Source organism: Centrocercus urophasianus, unplaced genomic scaffold (genome assembly GCF_019232065.1).
Source record: "Centrocercus urophasianus isolate 14NV4802_14NV808 unplaced genomic scaffold, USGS_Curo_1.0 seq_28, whole genome shotgun sequence".
NCBI lineage: Eukaryota > Metazoa > Chordata > Aves > Galliformes > Phasianidae > Centrocercus > Centrocercus urophasianus.
Window position 1 is genome coordinate 9,830,960 of NW_024884844.1, and position 19,775 is coordinate 9,850,734.

At 36.0% G+C, this 19,775-nt stretch overlaps 1 protein-coding gene across 1 annotated transcript in view; it reads right to left on the reverse strand.

Annotated features, from left to right (window-relative positions):
• LRP1B (LDL receptor related protein 1B) overlaps nucleotides 1–19,775 on the reverse strand; it is a 440,883-nt gene that overhangs the window by 99,915 nt on the left and 321,193 nt on the right. The window contains exons 42-49 of the mRNA XM_042827024.1: nucleotides 10,718–10,907; nucleotides 9,885–10,089; nucleotides 5,343–5,535; nucleotides 4,807–4,932; nucleotides 3,684–3,812; nucleotides 2,723–2,842; nucleotides 1,638–1,751; nucleotides 1,295–1,444 (exon numbers count right to left, since the gene is read on the reverse strand). Coding sequence (XP_042682958.1) covers nucleotides 1,295–1,444; nucleotides 1,638–1,751; nucleotides 2,723–2,842; nucleotides 3,684–3,812; nucleotides 4,807–4,932; nucleotides 5,343–5,535; nucleotides 9,885–10,089; nucleotides 10,718–10,907 — 1,227 coding nt within the window. The remainder of the gene's footprint in view (nucleotides 1–1,294; nucleotides 1,445–1,637; nucleotides 1,752–2,722; nucleotides 2,843–3,683; nucleotides 3,813–4,806; nucleotides 4,933–5,342; nucleotides 5,536–9,884; nucleotides 10,090–10,717; nucleotides 10,908–19,775) is intronic.

The window sequence follows — 19,775 nt, forward strand, 5'->3', positions numbered from 1 at the left end:
AAAAAAAAAAAAAAAAAAAGTTAAGAATAATTTTTAATTCTACAAATTTTTGTTTAAAACTTATGGTACAGGACAGTTGTCATAAGCTTGATATCTACAGAGTTTCTTTAGTAGTACAATATCTCCAGTTTGACCAGAAATTGATACTATTAGCCTAATTATACAAATCGCATCACTGATTTTTTTTTCCTGTAATACTTCAGAATTCAGGGTAAGCCATATAATTTATGAAACAAAACAAAGAAGATGCTGAAACTGTGTCTAACAGATACTTAGTTTTTCTCAAGCCTCCAGAAACGACTTTCAGAAAAGTACTATATTCCTGTAAAAAAAAAATAAAATAAAAAGACGCTTCGTCTTTCTCAACGTTACTACATAGGTGCAGAGGATAAACCAATTTCAACACTGAATAGTTTGTTATCTTCTGAGGTTCACTAACACTACAATCATTCTGATAAAAACTGCTTAACAAAATGCCAGTGAAATAAGAACTGTCCTTCAAATTTTTATTATGTGTACACAGAGCGTGAAAAAGTATGTTTCTAATACGTGAGCTTTCTGACTTATCATGAAAAATTCAGATGAAAATTTGGAATAATGAAACTATTTAAACTGTAAAATACACTTGCTTCTTCCTTCTTACAAGCTGTAGATTTATTTCTACATAAAACAAGCCAAGTTCCAGCAGTAAATACATCTTCATTTTCCAGAAGGCTAGCACCTCAGGGACTAGGACTTAAGTGTACCATAATCTTTTTCTACTGATTCAAAATTAGAACAAATGCAAAAGCAACAGTGCTGGATTCTACCCTGGCAGTCTACACCTCAACAAAACAAATGACAAAGTGTAAATAAATAAATAAATAAATATGCATATATCAGAGAGGAAAGAAATACCATCTACTGAAACAGCTCCTTGATTTGATGTTGGAGCTTGATGTTTTGTGACTAATGTTCTAATCAAATGCAAATGAATAATGGCAGACCTAACTTGGATGAAACATGAAGTTAGGCATTACACTTGTCTGCAGAGAAATGCATTAATTGGTAAAAATTTGCATCATCTAAAGAAACAGGCTAGTAAAAAAGCTTCACTAATATTATATCTATATTAAATATTATGAATTGACCAAATAAATACTTTTTACCTTAAAAAAAAAAAAAAAAACAAACAAACAAACAAACAAAAAAAAAAACAAATAAATACACATCCAACAAAAAGAACCAAGAAACATGGGAAAATATTTTTCCAGAAACATAATTTAAAACTTTCAGATTTCTTTTTGACAGTTACCTGGGCATTTTAGTTCATCTGTGTAATCTCCACAGTCATTAGATCCATCACATATCCATTCTGGCAGTATACAAAGTGAAGTGGAATTACAGCTAATAAATCCAGCAGATTTAATTCCAAGTTTATAGAAGTAAGCACAGTTTGTATTATCTGGAAGGAGACAACAAATCACACCTAATACAGATTCAAAGTTTTATTGCTTGGTTTTCACATTTATCTTGAATTTGCACAGACAACGCAACTGTTGTTACCCAACAAATAAAGACTATGAATGATCTGCTATAGAACAAGGAATAATCATGAAACAGATTCTAAGATGAAGCACAGACAAATACAAACTTACTACAATTCTTTTCATCTGAAGCATCTGCACAATCAATGATCTGGTTGCACTGTGCTGATTTTCCAATGCAAGTCCCGTCTGCACAACGGAATTCTGTTGAAGCACATGCTGAATCTATAGCGTATGGAATAAAAAAGAAAGATACAAATTAATATAATAAACAGTTCAGATGAATATTATAATTATTAATTTATTATTATTTTCTACCTTTTAGAATGGTGCATTCAGAACCTGCTGTTCTTTCAAAAGACAATATGGTTGAAATAATACATTTCTAATTTTTAAATTTCTTTATTGAGCTTCGATATCTCTCCTTAGACAATTTAATTCAACTTGAGATAATCATTATGAAAGGAGGAAACAAGCCCTTGCAAGACAATATATGAATCTCCGAATTTTTTCATTTAACACCACATGGGGGTTCTTCCTAGTATACTTTTCACTCTACCTATAATCAGATGCTTTCAGATGTTTTAAATCCATGTAGTACTTGCAGAAAAGTAGCTGCATATGGTTTATCCGTGTATGGTGGCATAATTGCTCCTCCAATCTTTCTGGATTGTAACTAAGGATTTGCACTGTCTGCTAGCTAGTTTTCATTCATTGACAGAAGCACAATGTAAATATTCATGTTTTAAAATGCAAAAGCAATATCGATATAAAAGAGAAAACAATGCTGATACATTTTATAAAGGACATAGACATTGCAATGTGTCTGAGAAGAAAGAAAACACTGTCTACTTCAAAGAAGAAACAGCAGCAGATGCAGAGAAGAAACAGCGTAACTTCCATCCTTTCCATCCATGGCAAAGATACTGCCTCACATATCGCTTCATGGAACAAGAGATAATACTATACTTGGAGTTTTCCACAGAAATAAAACCAAACTCAGTGCTGATATCAGCCCCAACATGTGATCTCAAAGATAAGGAGAATGCAGCTGCTCTTGTATTCAAATTATGAAAAAAATTCCCAACTCTTGTAATGCCAATAAAAATATCTGCCTTTTCTAACTACTTCTCTTCACAAAATATATATTTACAGAGCAATAGTCTGAAATCACCTTAGTAGTAACCACCGTTTACCTTTACAATCCAATTCATCAGAGTTGTCACCACAGTCATTCATACCATCGCATACTTTGTTACGCGAAATACAGCGTCGATTAGAACACGGTTTGAAACCCTTTCGACAGCCTCTATTTTCTGGAAAACAAGAACAAAATTTAATTTTGGCATTTGATGTACCAATATCCTTACACTAAAATCAGAGCCGCAGAAAAGCATTTCAAACATTTTCTTTGGCATGCTTTCGTCATGCAGGTGAACACAGCATTAGCAATTCAGACAAAACAGAACGAAATATGCCACGTTTACCCTAAACCATACTTAGCAATAAGATGGAGTGCAAAGTAACCTAAATCTATAAAAATACAGACTGATTGATAGTGCTTTTTTTTTTTTTTCCCCCAGTATTGAAGAATAAGGGCATCTTAGTAAACCTAAAACTGACTGCTAAGCTGGAATGACAAGAAACAGTGTTTTCAGATTCTACATCAGATACAACTTTCTTTCTAATTTGTTTCCATTTGACTTCCTATCTGTTCGTTCAACCTACTCTCCTCCCCAAAGTACTGTATGAAACTATAATAATATAGAAAATGTTTCCTTTATCTGGTATTAACTTTAGCTATTCAAATAACACAGGAGTTAGAGGAGACATTTCATAAGATTCTGAAAGAGGCATGTATAAATATTATATCAAAACTACTCATTAAGTCATTAAAAGTCATTCCTATGGGAAACAGAAGAGATCAAAGCTATGATATGGATATCAGAACAATGAGAAGTTCAAGAGCTACAGGCACACAACTGATTTTCTCCATATAATAGAGTTATTTTTATTTTAATTTATTAAATTAAATGAGTGCTTTAGTATTTTCTTCTTGTTGTTCACTTCAGTGACCAGTTGGTATGTGCTAGAAGTCACAGAGAAATCAATATAAGGGTGCATAACCTTGAAGTTAAAATGCCTGGAAATACTCACCACAGTAAAACAGTTTCTCATCAGACTTGTCCTTACAATGAGCAATGCCATCACAAGTTAGTTGGTAATCAATGCATTCACCATTTCCACATTCAAACTCAGAATAAGTGTTGCAAGTAGAATTTTTAGCTAAAAATAACATATTACAACACATCATTTTTTTTTTAATATCTTTTACACTTAGAGAAAATAAGCTCAATATTGGTTCCTATTTTAATATCTCTTTCCAACGATCTGTGTACAAAAAAAGTTAAACCTACAGCATCAAAACTTGAAAGCTCCCCCACACTAATGACCTGCAGGGCTGATTTGTACTTTTGTTGATAAGGACTGATATTTAAATAACAAAAAAATTTCAGAAATATTGGGATAAACTCCAGTACAAAGTGGGAAAGACTGTAGAAGACAAACATAGCCAAAGATCCACGAATTTATGGGAACATGTGCTGAAGCAAGTTAACAATACTAAAGAGATTATGACTTTGTTACCATTGCCCTCAAGTCAAGAAGAATAATGAGGAAATGAAATCTATTTATGGTGCTCTTTTCCTTGTTTCCACTACAATATTTCTATCCAATTTCAGGAGGAAAAGACATCCTCTATGCAAAAAATTTTAAGCCAACATAACTAGAAAACAATTCTCTATTTGATTCAAACATGAAGTATGAAAGTGCTGCAAATGTGGATCCTGGACAAGGTGAAATCTGATCCTCTTTTATGATTTATAGAGTCCTCAGAATGGCAGTCATGTTTACCAGAGCACTGTTTTCCTTTTTTTCTTTTTTTTCCCCTATCATCATTGTGAGAACTAAGAATCCTCAGTTAGATTTGCAGTTTATCTAGTTCAGCATAAGGAAAATTAAATAGAACACAAATATCCAAACTGGAATTGAAGAAATTAATAAATATTAATGCTCTTTAACCCCACAAAAGTCTTATCAGATGTAAAATAGTTTAAAGCCTGCTACATGTGAAGCTTTGGCAACATTTGTAAAAAAAACAAACAACATCTAGAGCAATATAAGAGTATATAGAAATAAAATTAATGACTTGGGGCAACTGAATTTGCAATAGTCAACTGCACCACACAGAAAAAGCACTGCATCAGCCAGTATTACTTACTCACACATCTGTTATCATCTATCAGTATTCTATCCCCTCTACATGAACAATTCACTCGTCCATCAGGAGTCAGAAGACATAAATCGTGACAACCTCCATTCATTTGTGCACAAGGAGATAATTCACCTGAAGAATAAACAATCAAAGATTGACTCTGTTTTATTAAACTTGCTTCAGTGGCAAATCTATTAGAGACAGCAAAGATAGTTGTATTTCAGATTTATGGGCAATTGGTTCAAGTTTTATCAGTCAAATGAAAATATCAGCATGACTCATAGGGCTGCATATTGAAGATAAACAAATGGAGTTCCCTTAAACACAATCACTAAACCTCCCCTCACAGCATTCAAAACTGCAGATATTTGACAAGAAATGATTTAGCTACTATCACATTGGAAAAAATGAACATAACAAATTTCATTCAATACTATTTATCCCATCTTTTGTTAGCATCTCCTAGAACAAAAGAAATTATGAAAGACAGTAAAATATTTTAAGTTAGTTAAATTGTCTAAAATCCTTGAAATAGAACTTACAACTGTTAGTGTCGTTGGCAACAGCAATAATGCCCATTGGCTGATGTGGGATATCAGAACGAAGAACTTTTGTATCTCCTCCTGTGTATTTACTGGAACGCAGAATAGCTCTTCTCACTCCATCAGACCAAAAAATATAATCATCATATACAGCCAGGCTGAGAAATGTACCTGGTCCAGATTTGACAATTACCTAGAACACATAAGTACAGAAAAGAAACATGAGCAGGGTTGTTGACTCTGAAAAAGAAATCATCATACTACAAGCTATGACACACATTGCTTTGGTTTTAGACAAAATACTTATTCTTGTACACTTACAGCACCTGAAAAAATGCCACAACAATACATAAAAGTTCATCCTTTGGTTTGCTGACAAGACATCTTAAAGTCCATAGGATTCAGTGTCAGTCAAATTTCACTGTAAGTTATGCTGTCATTGATGTTGCTAAATTTTGTACAGCCTGCACACATTAATTTTCCAAGCAGTATCTACAGATTTGGACAAAGATGCCCACAGATACAGGAGCAGAACCATGCAGCAGACATCCTGATCCTTACACTGTGACCCTACTGCAATCTTGCTGGGGCTGCCCCAGCTAGGTGGCCTGGAGACGTAGATAATACAAATGGATCTATCCACTACTCCCTGATTTCTTTTTCTATTTGCTCATTGCTTGTCTGCAACAAAAATAGTAATAGAAGCCAATACAATCACCTTGCTGATTTATAGACTTATTTATATTAATCTTACAGGATTTGGATCAAGATGTAAGACTGCTACATTTTTCAGGAAACACGCACACAGATACATCACATAGAGAAGAAACCAATGCAGAATTAGTGGATACTATTAAACTGTAAGAAAAATCATGTTTTCAAATCATAAAAACTCCAAAATAAACAACTAATAACAAATTTCATAGAAACTGGTAGCAGCAAATCATCCAAAGCAGTGCTCCCACTTAAGAGAATACAGGCAAAAAAAAATTGTTCACCTATCTCATCCAGAAGAATATTATCAACAGAAGTGTTACGCCCAGTTAATCTGCAATCATGCAGCTGCAGTATATGCTGCCTGTTGTTCAACTTAGAGTGCATAAACTGTTCTGGAATGGGGGAGCTGTTATGTATGCTACATGGGAGGGAAAAAAGCACACAGTTCTGTAGGAATCAGAACCTGTATGACACGGAATACCATACATGGAATAGCTAACATGCCCAGATGATATATACGTAAAGAGAACTGGAAGGTACAAACAACTAAATTCAACCAAGCATTCAGAAGATGACTATCTCTCTACTCATAGTTCACAGCATAGTCTATATTTCTACGACAGGAGGTTTCACCTAGTTCCGCAACGTTGGCTTTTATTACTGTTTGGATTCTTACTGCAGCAGACAACAACAACGTAAAATAAAAAGATTTCTTCCCCTTAAATCATTTATATGCTCTACTAAAAATAATCATGACATTAGTTGTTGATATCAAATGTCACAATTATCTGGAAAGTTGTCTTTTTTTTATTATCATTGTACTATGCTTAAAGCAAGGATTTTTATTTTTATTTTTTTTTAATTTTTGTATCTTTCAGTAACATCATCAGAACACCTGAATAGCAGTTACAGCAACTGGGAAAAAAGGTTAATCTAAAACACCACATTTTCCAACAAGATTAAGATTGTTTTGCCATAGAACTGTTCAAGTAAGATGTAACAACATCAAAAGAGCTCCCTTTTCAGGAATTAATTGGTTGCTTCTCTGCATTGGAAACTAACACGCGTAAGACACCGAAAATCAAATGCAATACTACATTTGCAGTTTGGTTGAATGACATATGTCAGCAGTTATTTATTAACAGGCCTGCTCCTTTCAGCACCATTCAAATGGAAGGTATTTATCTCCATAAATAATGACTTTCAATCATGTTCTTTGCAACGACATTTGTATTAATTGCACACTAATAATTTTCAACATTGTGAATGACAATGAGAACCCTCCTCTAGTGTTAAATTTAAAACAATTTCTTTGAATTTTAGGTAGGCCTGCAGGATTAGAAAGAAGTTATTCTCAATATCCTTACATATTACCACTGTCTTTTCATAAATTCCTTTCTTTCATTTAATTCCATTAGGCTATCCACACTTCATACCAAGATATCTCAGCAAATTAACAGTGTTGCATCTCTATCAGCCAGGTAGGTAGCTTCCTTGGGTTAGAGGACTTCATTGTCACTGGTTAGGGGATCACTTTAAGTTCCAACCCAGGATTACTGTACACAGCTATCCAAATAAGACTCAATGACAATGCAGTGAATCCCCTGGCAAAACAGTTTAGTAAGACTAAGAGTTAGTGTATATTTTCCTGTTTGAGTTGTTCCTGGTCCTCATCTAACACATGCTATCAGGAAAAATGGACATCCGCAAATTCAAGAAACAGGATCTTTTTGATCAGATTTGCAACAGAAAAGCATCAAGAACAAAACATTCCAACTTCAGATAATGTATTTATACTGCTGAGAAGAGAGCATTTAAAAAAAAATATCTCAATTCTCTGCAGTTAAGTCAGAAGTTGAACACCAACTTTGGAACTATTTTTTAATTCATCACTTAAATACAGAGTTCTGGCAGGGAAAAAAAAAACAACCCTGTCTTCTAGTAACTGAAAGCTATGATTATATATATAAGGATATAATTAGTGGAGAAACCACTAAATTTTATCAACTAACAATCACATCTTTAGACCCACAAAGCATAACTGAGAAAAAAAAAACACATTGTAACTTAGATGTTAGAAGATGAACAAACCTTTGTTTACAAATCACTAATTATATTTGTAAGCTGCAAATCTGTAATAAGTTCCAGGCACACAATATTGAAAGAGAAAATAAAACCTAAAGGCAAACGTCGCTGTCGTATAAATTGCAAACTTAAACTTTGTATTCGTATAAAAGATGTTATACTTCCAAAGTTGCCAAAACACAGCTGGGCCACAATGTTAAATCTAACTGAAAGCAGGATCAAAAATTGATGAAAGAAGAAAATATGGAAAAAACAACAAATACCTGCCACAATGATGCTACAGAAGAACATGAAACGTTAAAAACACACAAACAACAAAAGGCCAACAACTAAGTACAAATTTTAAGAAAATGTAATACAAATAATATGTAACAAATAATTCTTCCAATCTTGGAAGATTATTCCAGTGACTACATATTAAATAAACTCTAACACTCAACTTAATAGATAAAACTCAATACTGCTAAATTATTTGCCACTCACTTATTTGTACTGGATTACCATACTGAGTAGGATAAAGGAAGAGGCTGCTACTTGAATGAAAAACCATTATATTAAATTAGCATTTCATACCATACAATCTGTGTCTTTGCTAATCTAACTGAAACTAGAAAGTAATGAAGCAGACATGGTGAGGAAAAAAGTAATTTGTTGAAACTACTCTTAAGGAGCAGCTGATGGCAAAACCTCGCTGAAAGATCCTAGCAGAGTCAAACTTCCATAGCATTGGAGTGATTATCATGTATATTATCCTAATGTTACAGAAACCAGATATCTCATCAGGCTGGACAACATACCAACAATGAACAACAACTGCCATACAAATATTTCACCAGATCAATAAGACAATTTCATGGTTGGATTCTGATATTCGTAGTTAGAATGCATTTATGAAGTGATGAGCAATTCTGATGAAACAACACCAGTGATATGAGTCATCTCTGACAGTATTACCCAAACTTAAAAGCAAGTTCAGGTTTTGCATAATACTTAGAATAAAGATATAACTGAATTATAAAATTAAAAACAAAACAAAAAATCAAACAAGGAATAACATGAAAGAAATATCTCAATTTTTATCTATCAAATGAAAAAGCAAACAAATGAATAAACCAAACCACCTACGAACAAGTTTAAGACTTTGTAAAATATCAGAAACAAAGAAAACCATTAGTGCAGCTCAACTGCCTTCAGCATATTGATAGCAAAATGTCTACTAAGTTGAAACTAACAGAACACTCCAAGACATATCATGATAAAAGAGAAAAAGAGTTCAAGTATATTTGAAAATTGAGAGATAGAAAAGAAAAAATACAGTACGTACAGTAATACAAGAAAACATTACACAGAAGAATTTCTAGAGATTTCAATGAAGTTTTACACACAAAGGAAAATTATAACCTTCCTACGTAAAGCAGAACATCTCTTTGACTCACTTCTACATTTATTCCCATGTTTCTCAAGTTCACACAGATTGTTTATTACAATGATGCTTCAAGGCCAATACCAATACATGCAGAGACCCCATATTAAGTGTTTATACCTTCAGAATTTTACAGATTGGAATGTGATAGGTTAGAGCACTACTCCTAGCCAATTTTTTTTTCTTTCTAGTTTTAAATCTCACATACAACTAACACTAGATGAAGCTCACTATCTTTTTGCAACATTTTGTTAATTTAAGGATACTAACAAATGCAAACTAACAGTACATACATTTGGGATTTTTGTTGAACTTACGTATCTTTGTGATCCATCATATTCACATCTCTCAATTTTTCCCAAGCTGCCATCTGAAAAGTAAAGTTTCTCCGCCCTATGATCAATGGTAAGTCCATTGGGTGTCAAAATATCCGCGCTAACGATAACCTGCGCATTTTTGCCTGACAGGGTAGATCTCATTATGCTTGGGAGCTGCTCATTCCAGTTAGTCCAAAACATTAAGCTGTATTAAAATCAAAATAAATAAAAGAATAAGACATTTTATAATTTAATTCTCTTCATGAAATGAGCAACAACAAAAAAAAGTCTTCATATCCAATTATGAGTAGCATCTCTAAGTAAATGTGATAATCGATGAATAAGAAAATATCATATCCAGTGTTCTTCAAATTATAGTGGTTTCACAGGCTCATTAACTTGTGTGAAAGTACTGATTTTTCTATTCATGAGTCTGCTTACTTCTGACCATCTCTCTATGCTTATGTACCATGAGATAATTACAACCTGTGAAACAATGTGATCTTATTTCTCCTAATGTGTATATTGCTAATTTCTAATAGAAGAATTTGCCCATTTACATTAGCTGACTTATCTCAAAATGTAACATTCCATGAAATGTGATCAACATTTGATCTTAAACATAAACACACAGAATGCTATCGCTTAATTCTGCAATTGCTAATAAAAAAACCAACTTACAATAAAATTTCTAATCAAAAACAAGAAACTCATTTAACCTTCATAGGGTTCAGTTGTATTAGCTGACTGTGAAACAAAGAAGTGAAAAAGTGTTGCTGTGTTCATGATATTAGCTAAAAATCAAACTGTGGTAAGAAAGATATAATACATACTTTTGACATTCATCTAGAGCTAGTACGTGTGGATGATCATCTTCAGACATTGTGATTACTGCTTCCCGGTTAAAAGCTCCTCGACGTCTCTGGTCAACGGTGTGTCTTGTGATTGAGGATGTGGTTGAACTGGTCCAATATAGAGTGTCCCAAGCTCTGTGATAAGCAAGCCCCTCCACTGACCCAACATCTGGAAGACATGGTTATATGTAAATAGGAAATCGATCTTGCAAAATCAATCTGGAAGTTGATCTTGCAAAAATCACAGTTAAAATATTTCAGCCTATTACTCCATCAGTTCTTCTATACGTCCACCTGTTTGTTTGTTTTTTCCTGGAACCAAAGTTTCATTAATTTTCATATGCTTAAACAATTGAGAAAATCAACTAATGCAAACAATAAAACATGGAAAGCAAGATCAATACAAACAGACTTATTTACTGTACTTATCAACTATAATGTGCATTGAAATAATATTTTCACAGCAGTATCTCTTGTAAACACACTAGCAAAAATATCCTGGCAGTAAATTAGTCACAACTTCTGTTATTTTCTTTTTTAATTAATTATACTATTGAACTTTATCTTTGTATGCATTTTGTAACACAGATATGCACTTCATTAACAAGGATCAAAGTGTCCTTCCATGACAGGCACTTATATAACACTTGGAACATACTGAAGAATGAACCTCTGAATGTTGCAGCATCAATACGCTGTTTTAATACACCACAATACAATATTTTTCCTCTGTAAAAAATGTGATTTAGAAACAAAAGCAAACATTACTAAGCAGCTAAAACATATATTTAACATCCAAAATAGATAAATTGCATCTGATTGTAGTGTATAAAAATGATAGATTGCAAGAAACAGTAATTAATTCCTACCATTATTTTTGAATTATTGCAGAACTGTACACTGATTACTTCACTTAATATTTTATTAGAAAGAAGTAATTTTAGACCCGAAGGTTTATACAGCTATTAATGAATTATAGAAGACAAAATCTAAAAATATAATGTGGATTACATTATGATGATTATTACAATTTCCTCTTGACTTGCTGGAAGATGTAATGTTTTACTATGCTTTTCATATCCACAGAACAGGAAGTCCACAAATAATTCTCATTAAGCTGAAAGTGCCAACATTATATTAAAGCCACAAAGTAAGCAATTAATCAGCTGTTCAGGTTTTTTTTTTTTTTTTTCTATTTCTTTTTCTAAAGCATTTGGGGAATTTCTGACCACATTTTCATGACGTGTCTATGAAAAAGTTACAGCAAATTTTTTTTTTGAAAAAATATAAGAAATCGATGACACTTGTTAAAGGGAGGTGAATATACATAGAAAGAGTATTCCTGAAGAAGATGAATCAATGAATAAAGATACATTCATCTCACTTCATAGTAACTCAAGAAGGAGAATAAGTTTAAGAGTAGGACTGAAAGCAATCTGAAAACTACAAATAACTGCACAAGTTACCCTTTATATAAGAATTCTGGCTTTAGAAAAGATTAATGGGTTACAAGCATCCCTACTTTAAGTACAGTATTTAACAGTCTTATCAATTTATTTTCAATTTTAAGAATTAAAAGTATACTGAGATATGGAAGTGATAAATATTAACACAGGACTGTTAATACAATTCTAATCCAATAAATTAATTTCCATTAAAAATATGCTGAATACTACTAATTCGTTGTTACTTAAAATTTTCTAAGCTAAAAAGATGACAAAATAGATTGACACTGACCAATTTTGCATATTACTCAGACTGCTTTCACATTTCGTATTGTAAATGTTGAGTGTTTTCTGATCTTAATAATGGAAGATTTCAGGAAAATGAAACCAAACCTTCAACTTGTGGATAAAAACCTGAGCCATTTGAAAGCAAAGATTTAACTAGGATTTGATGCAAATCATAGCTTTCACATGAAAAGCAAGTATAGGGGGAAAAAAAACCGATCAAACATGCTTCCCTCATGCAACGTTTTGAATTTCTCTCAATTTCAGCTTTGTTACTTGTCTGAATCTGTCATGAATTTTCAAAGCAATATGGTTTGTATACCATACAGTAAAACTATTCCGCACTAGACAAAGAATAATGATGTTGCTTCTGCCACAACTAGAATGATTAGTGCGTACTTGAAATGTTAGTTGTGCTTAAACCCTTACTCTACAGAAACCAGGTTCCCATACACAGATCACAGAATCACAGAATCACAGAATCACCCGGGTTGGAAGGGACCTCAAGGATCATGTAGTTCCAACCCCCCTGCCTAGCAGGGCCACCAAACACACACATTCAGATCAGGTTGCCCAGGACCCTGTCCAACCTGGCTTTAAACACATCCAAGGACGGGGCATCCACAACCTCCCTGGGCAGCCCGTTCCAGGGCCTAACCACTCTCCTTGTATAGAACTTCCCCCTAACATCCAACCTAAATCTTCCCTCCTTCAACTTCGATCCATTTCCCCTAGTCCTGCTGTTGTCAGCCCTTTTGAAGAGTTTACTCCCCTCCTGGGTGTAGGTTCCCTTCAGGTATTGATAGGCTGCAATGAGGTCACCCCGCAGCCTTCTCTTCTCCAGGCTGAACAAGCCCAACTCCCTCAGCCTGTCCTCATAGGGGAGGTGCTCCAGCCCCCTGATCATCTTAGTCGCCCTCCTCTGGACCCTTTCCAAAATCTCAATGTCTTTCTTGTACTGAGGGCTCCACACCTGGACACAGTACTCCAGATGGGGCCTCACAAGAGCCGAGTAGAGAGGGACGATCACCTCCCTGTCCCTGCTGACCACCCCTCTCCTGATGGAGCCCAGGATCCCATTTGCCTTTCGAGCTGCCAGAGCGCACTGCTGGCTCATGTTCAGTCTCTCGTCCATCAGGACCCCCACGTCCTTCTCTGCCGAGCTGCTCTCAAGGACCACTCCTCCCAGCCTGTACGGGTGCCTGGGGTTCTTCCGGCCCAAATGCAAAACCTTGCACTTTGCCGTGTTGAACCTCATTAGGTTCACCCGAGCCCAGCCCTCCAGCCTGTCGAGGTCCCTCTGAATGGCATCCCTTCCTTCCACCGTATCAACCGCACCACTCAGCTTGGTGTCGTCAGCAAACTTGCTGAGGGTGCACTCAATTCCCTCATCGATGTCATTAATAAAGATGTTAAAGAGCACCGGTCCCAAGACAGACCCTTGGGGGACACCACTTGTTACCGGCCTCCACCTGGACATAGAGCCATTGACCACCACCCTCTGTCTGCGGCCTTTCAACCAGTTTCTTACCCATCGGGTCGTCCACCCATCAAATCCACTTCCCTCCAATTTGGAGATGAGGATGTGGTGGGGGACCATGTCAAAGGCCTTGCTCAGGTCCAGGTAAATGACATCAGTCGCCTTCCCTTCGTCCACCAATGCCGTCACTCCATCATAGAAGGCCACAAGATTAGTTAGGCATGACCTTCCTTTGGTGAAGCCGTGCTGGCTGTCTCGGATCACATGCTCATTCTTTATGTGATCGAGCATGTTGTCCAGGAGGATCTGTTCCATGATCTTCCCAGGCACGGAGGTGAGACTCACCGGCCTGTAGTTCCCCGGGTCCTCCCTGCTCCCCTTCTTGTATATGGGAGTGACGTGACCCTTCCTCCAATCATCCGGGACCTCACCTGACAGCCACGACTTCTCAAATATGATGGAGAGCGGCTCGGCAACCACCTCAGCCAGCTCCTTCAGGACCCTGGGATGCAAGCCATCCGGCCCCATAGACTTGAATTCGTTCAGTCTAAGGAGGCACTCTCGGACTTGCTCTGCCCTTACAGTGGGGAGGGATTTACCTCCTTGGTCCCCACATAGAGGTTTGGGGATGCAGGGTTCAGGGACGTGAAAAAGACTAGAATCCTGGCCACCAGTGAAGACCGAGGTGAAGAACTCATTCAGCACCTCAGCTTTCTCTTCATCTGTTGAAGCCAGTTCTCCTTTTAAATTTACCAAAGTAGGTACGCCCGTTTTGGCCTGTCTCTTCTGGCCAATGTACCTGTAGAAGGTTTTCTTATTGTTTTTCACGTCCCTTGCCAAGTTCAGTTCTGCCTGCGCCTTGGCTTCCCTGATCCCACGTCTGCAAGTCCGGACGGCATTCCTGTATTCTTCCCAGGTGACACAGCCTTGTTTCCAGAGCTTGTACACCCCTTTCTTCGCCCTCAGTTCTCTCAGCAGGTCCTTGCTGAGCCATGCCGGTTTCCTACCTCGCCTGCCCACTTTCTTATTCAGAGGAATGGAGACCTCTTGTGCTTCCAGGAGGGCATCTTTGAAGAGCCGCCAGCTCTCCTCAACATCCTTGTCTTTGAGGGCAGCGCGCCAGGGGATCTTGGCCAGCAATCCATTGAGTAGTTTGAAGTTTGCTTTTCTAAAGTTTAGTGTCCTGATCCTGCTCTTTGCCAGGCCCACATCGCTTGAGATCACAAACTCAACCAGGGCGTGGTCGCTGGAGCCCAGGCAGCCTCCGACCTTGACGCCTTTGATGATCTCCTCAGCGTTGGTGAGCAGCAGGTCTAGCAACGCTTCACCTCTGGTCGGTCTGTCCAATACCTGAACCAGAAAGCTGTCGTCAATGGATTCCAAGAGCCTTCTGGAGCTCTTGCAGCTTGCCGTGTGGTTTTTCCAGCAGATGTCCGGATGGTTGAAGTCCCCCACCAGGACAAGAGCCCGTGAGCCAGACATCTCACGCATCTGGAGCAAGAAAGCCTCGTCAACAGCCTCCCCTTGATCAGGTGGTCTGTAGTATACCCCTAACACCAGCTGACCTATATTAGTCCCATCTCTAATCCTAACCCACAGGCTCTCAACCTGTTCCTGACTGTTTCTCATAGGGAGCTCCTCACAGTTTATCCAATCCCTGACATAGAGAGCAACTCCCCCACCCCTCCTACCTCGCCTATCTCTCCTAAAGAGTCTATAGCCGTCGATGGCAGTATCCCAATTGTGGGAGTCATCCCACCATGTTTCTGTGATAGCGACAAGGTCATAACTTTCCGAGTGCATCACAGTTTCCAGTTCCTCCTGCTTGTTACTCAGGCTGCGTGCATTGGTATAAAGGCACTTCAGCCGGGCTATCCGTCTCGCCACCTTTATATGGGATCTAGGATCCCCTAGAACAGCAGCATCCCCAGCATCCCCCTGCCCTACTCCTTCCCTATGCACTCTGCCGTCATTGCCCATAGAGTTCGGTACAAGCCCTCTAATGACCCGTTCAACCCCAGTAGCCCTTATTTTGTCCCCTTCCCCCTTCATTCCTAGTTTAAAGACCTGTCAATGAGTCCCGCTAATTCTTCAGCTAATCACTCACATTACGAAACTGGACCAATGTATCATACTGAAACTCCAAACCAACGTCTGCAATATATTAATAAGCATTGTCCTTTATTTGTCAACAAACTTTTTTTCAGTTCTATCATGTTTCTCAATTATGGAATTAAAAAATCCCAACACAGAAGAGAATCATTTCCTAGTTTTAACAAGTGTAAGCACTAAAATGAACCAAAACTTAGATATTTCATAGAATGGAAGGTACTTTGTTCTTATCAGCATTAGTTTGATCTGGATGAATTATGAACAGTACTTGCCGGCAAATTTTCACTGTATTTAACAGTCAATACCTAAAGGTTTTTTTTTTTTTAAATAATTTATTTTTATGTTATTTCTTGACTAAAATATACATTTTTTTGAAGATGTTAGTCATGAAACTCAAAAATTCATATAAGCCATGTATCAATACAGGACAAAGAGCCCTAAAAATGCTCCATCTGCAGGTGGCTGTCACCAAAACGAAAACCTTCTATCAACTTCATATTGCCAAGAAAAGGACACTGGAGAAGACTCTCAAGCAACTGCACTCTAGTGTCATGGCATTACCATTTTGCGCCAAAATTATTTTTTATTTGTTTCTTACTCCATAAGGGACATTTTATAGAGCATAAAGGATTTTTTTTTTCTAGTTACAGTAAATTTATCATTAGATAGTCTGTTACTTTAAAACACACGCAAAATATACTGTCGTCTTATTTTATGCTACAATTGGAGGATTCCTAATCTACTGACAGGATGAAAATTAGTGATTTGTTTGTTCTCAGCCTCACATTTTCACAGCATCATACAATATTCTGAATTAGTAAAGCATAAAGAAACTGGAAATGAAAAGAAACACATTTGTTTCACTGACATATTGAATTAAAACAGTGAGGACATTAGATGCCTACAGCACTGATTAAATTTATTCTAGACATGAAGCAACAGTTTATGATTTTCACATGAATAACATACTTAAATGAAAGGAACATTAATACAATACGATATTAATATACAAATACGCACATTATTCACCTGTCACTGACATTCTGAATTAAATCAGTAATGGGGTGTATAACTGATTAAATATCTACACAAGAGAACGTAACAGCTTATGATTTACAAAGGCAATGGTAGAGTGATCACATCATTATGTTGCCAAATGCTATCTATCACTTTTACTGAACTTAACGAAGATGGATTGCATACCATAGATGAGATACGGCCTATAAATATTGTCACGCTGATCTTCATCTGACTTTCTCAGGGAACAGACAAGCAACAAATCAATAACTGAAGAACTCAGATTAGATCTCCCTCATTACTGCAAGTACAAAATAAATACTTCAGGGTGTAAAATTTAAATTATCTAATAGTTCTTGCCATCGACTTTTGATAATGTATATACAATTTCACAGTCTCTTGGATTTTGATCTCTCTTCTCCACTTAGAATTCCCTAGATTTCTCAGTGAAAAGTTTCCCAATTTTTAATTTATGAATTCAACTACCTTCTCCATTTAATTTTATATTCTTACACACCTCTTCCCTTTGACTCATGACTTTGTTGAGTTCCTCATGACAATTAAAACTGTTATTTACGTATAATTAAAAATCTATGTATCAGTTCAATATTCACATAACATTTTTTAGTTTTTTTGCTGAATATTTATCAAGTAAATTTCTTTTAGGTTTTATAACATTGATTTAGTCTTCATCAGTGAAGATACATAAAATATTGTACATAGTTACTCCATTTGTGAAATAAGTACAGTGTGAATGACAGGCAGGTGCCTATGTAGTGAGATGTTTACAGTCTACCATCAAACATATGTAGGTCTACAGAAAATTCCTGATGAGACTACTCAAGCTAGAAATCATTCCAATTAAGCATTTAAAAGGGTACACAGAGTTGATGATTTTAATCATACTTACGTGATTAAATCGTCCAAACGAAAAGAACACAACAGATTTCTATCATATCTATATCATCTAACTAAACAACGGGTAAGTATAGGATAGATGGATATTTCTGTATAAGCAAGGGCATTGGATACTGATTATCATTGGGACAAGGGTGGTAAACCTTAGTTTGGAGCTGGGGAAGGTATGTGAAGCTGGGTGTTAAAAGCTGATCACCCATTAACACACGGTGATAACTAGCATTCTCACAAACATGGGATTCAATGACCTACGGAGTGCAGATAACAAACAGGATAGAGAAATCAGAAGCAAAGACTGAAAGAATCAGTCAGCAAATTATACAGTGTTCATGGAACATTCCATTCATTTTCAGATTCCTCCTGGAGACTGAGACACAAAATATTTACTATTACAAACATTTTCAGTTACCCAAGCAGAGCTCTGTAAAACTTTCAGGTGAAGAAATAGGTGATTCATAACAGATTTTCACATTTCAGATTATTTAATTATGAGCACTGTAACGTTTCCTACATTTCACTATGAAATTTAGCACCTGAATCAAATAGATGAGCTCAGAAACTCACAAAAAAACCCACTGAGATTCTGGTCATTTTTACCTGAATGTGTACAGAACATGCAATCAATTCTTTTAAATTCAAGAAATATTGATTTTGGGAACAGTATGTTTGTTTCAGAACTTTGTTTACATACACTGAGTTTCCCTTCTGCTCTCAGTTAACAGCACATACAAAAATATCTGCATAACAGAGAAACAGAGAAGCCAAGTTGTCAAGTCATACAGAGTATGGTAATAATTTCATGTGATAAACAGCATTTAAAAATCAAGTTAGGTGATTGTTATTAAGAATAAAAATGAATTATTAAATGAATTCTTACATTCTTGTGTAAACCATAACATGGCTTTGCATTAAAGCAGGCACAGCTGCTGATGCAAAAATTCGCATGTGTAAAAGTTTACATCAGTAAAAATTTAAGGGCAATGTGGAAAGCTAAAGCAGTGACAAACTGTTTCAATTCTTGGTGAATCATCTCAGAATTAACAGGCAAACAGCACCTTTCCTGAACACAGAACTTGGGAATGCTAGTGACATTCTGAACTGAGAGATCAGCATACGTAAGTTCCCATTATGAATACATTTCAGAGTTTCATATCATGAAATTTAGAAAATATACACTTCTGGAATAACTGTTATGTATAAAGTTTGAAACTTTATCCCTCTATAGCAAATTATTTACTGCACACATTGTAAATTCTCTCCATTAATCACAGTACGCAGCCAGATACAGAAACAAAATGTGATAAACCACACATTTTGGTTTCTGCAAACAAAGCAGCAGTTATAATAATAGTTTTAGATTTTACTACTTAAGTGTCTCAGGCATTACAATAGCCTCTCACTTTTCCTCCATTAAAAATTCAAAGTTATTGGGATTGTATCATATACAGTTAGAATGAATGCAATTCATTTACAAAATGAAAAGCAACAGTATTAAAGTATTTATTTTTAACATATTAAAGATTTCTGTCTCAGCAAAGAAAGTTAAACAACTAAAAGGGCCTCATACAATGTGCCAAATTTAAAGCTTTGTAAGAGAAATGGGTATATAAATGCCTTTTTGACAGTTAAATTGGACCCATTTAGTTAGAAAGAATAGTAACGAACACTGGAGCACCTCTAAAAGATTCAGCCTGCAAAAAGCCTTACAACACATCACAGGATCTGACACTATGTTAGCAGTGAATAAATTTTTGCCTTCTTTAGTCACTAGTGTCTGAAG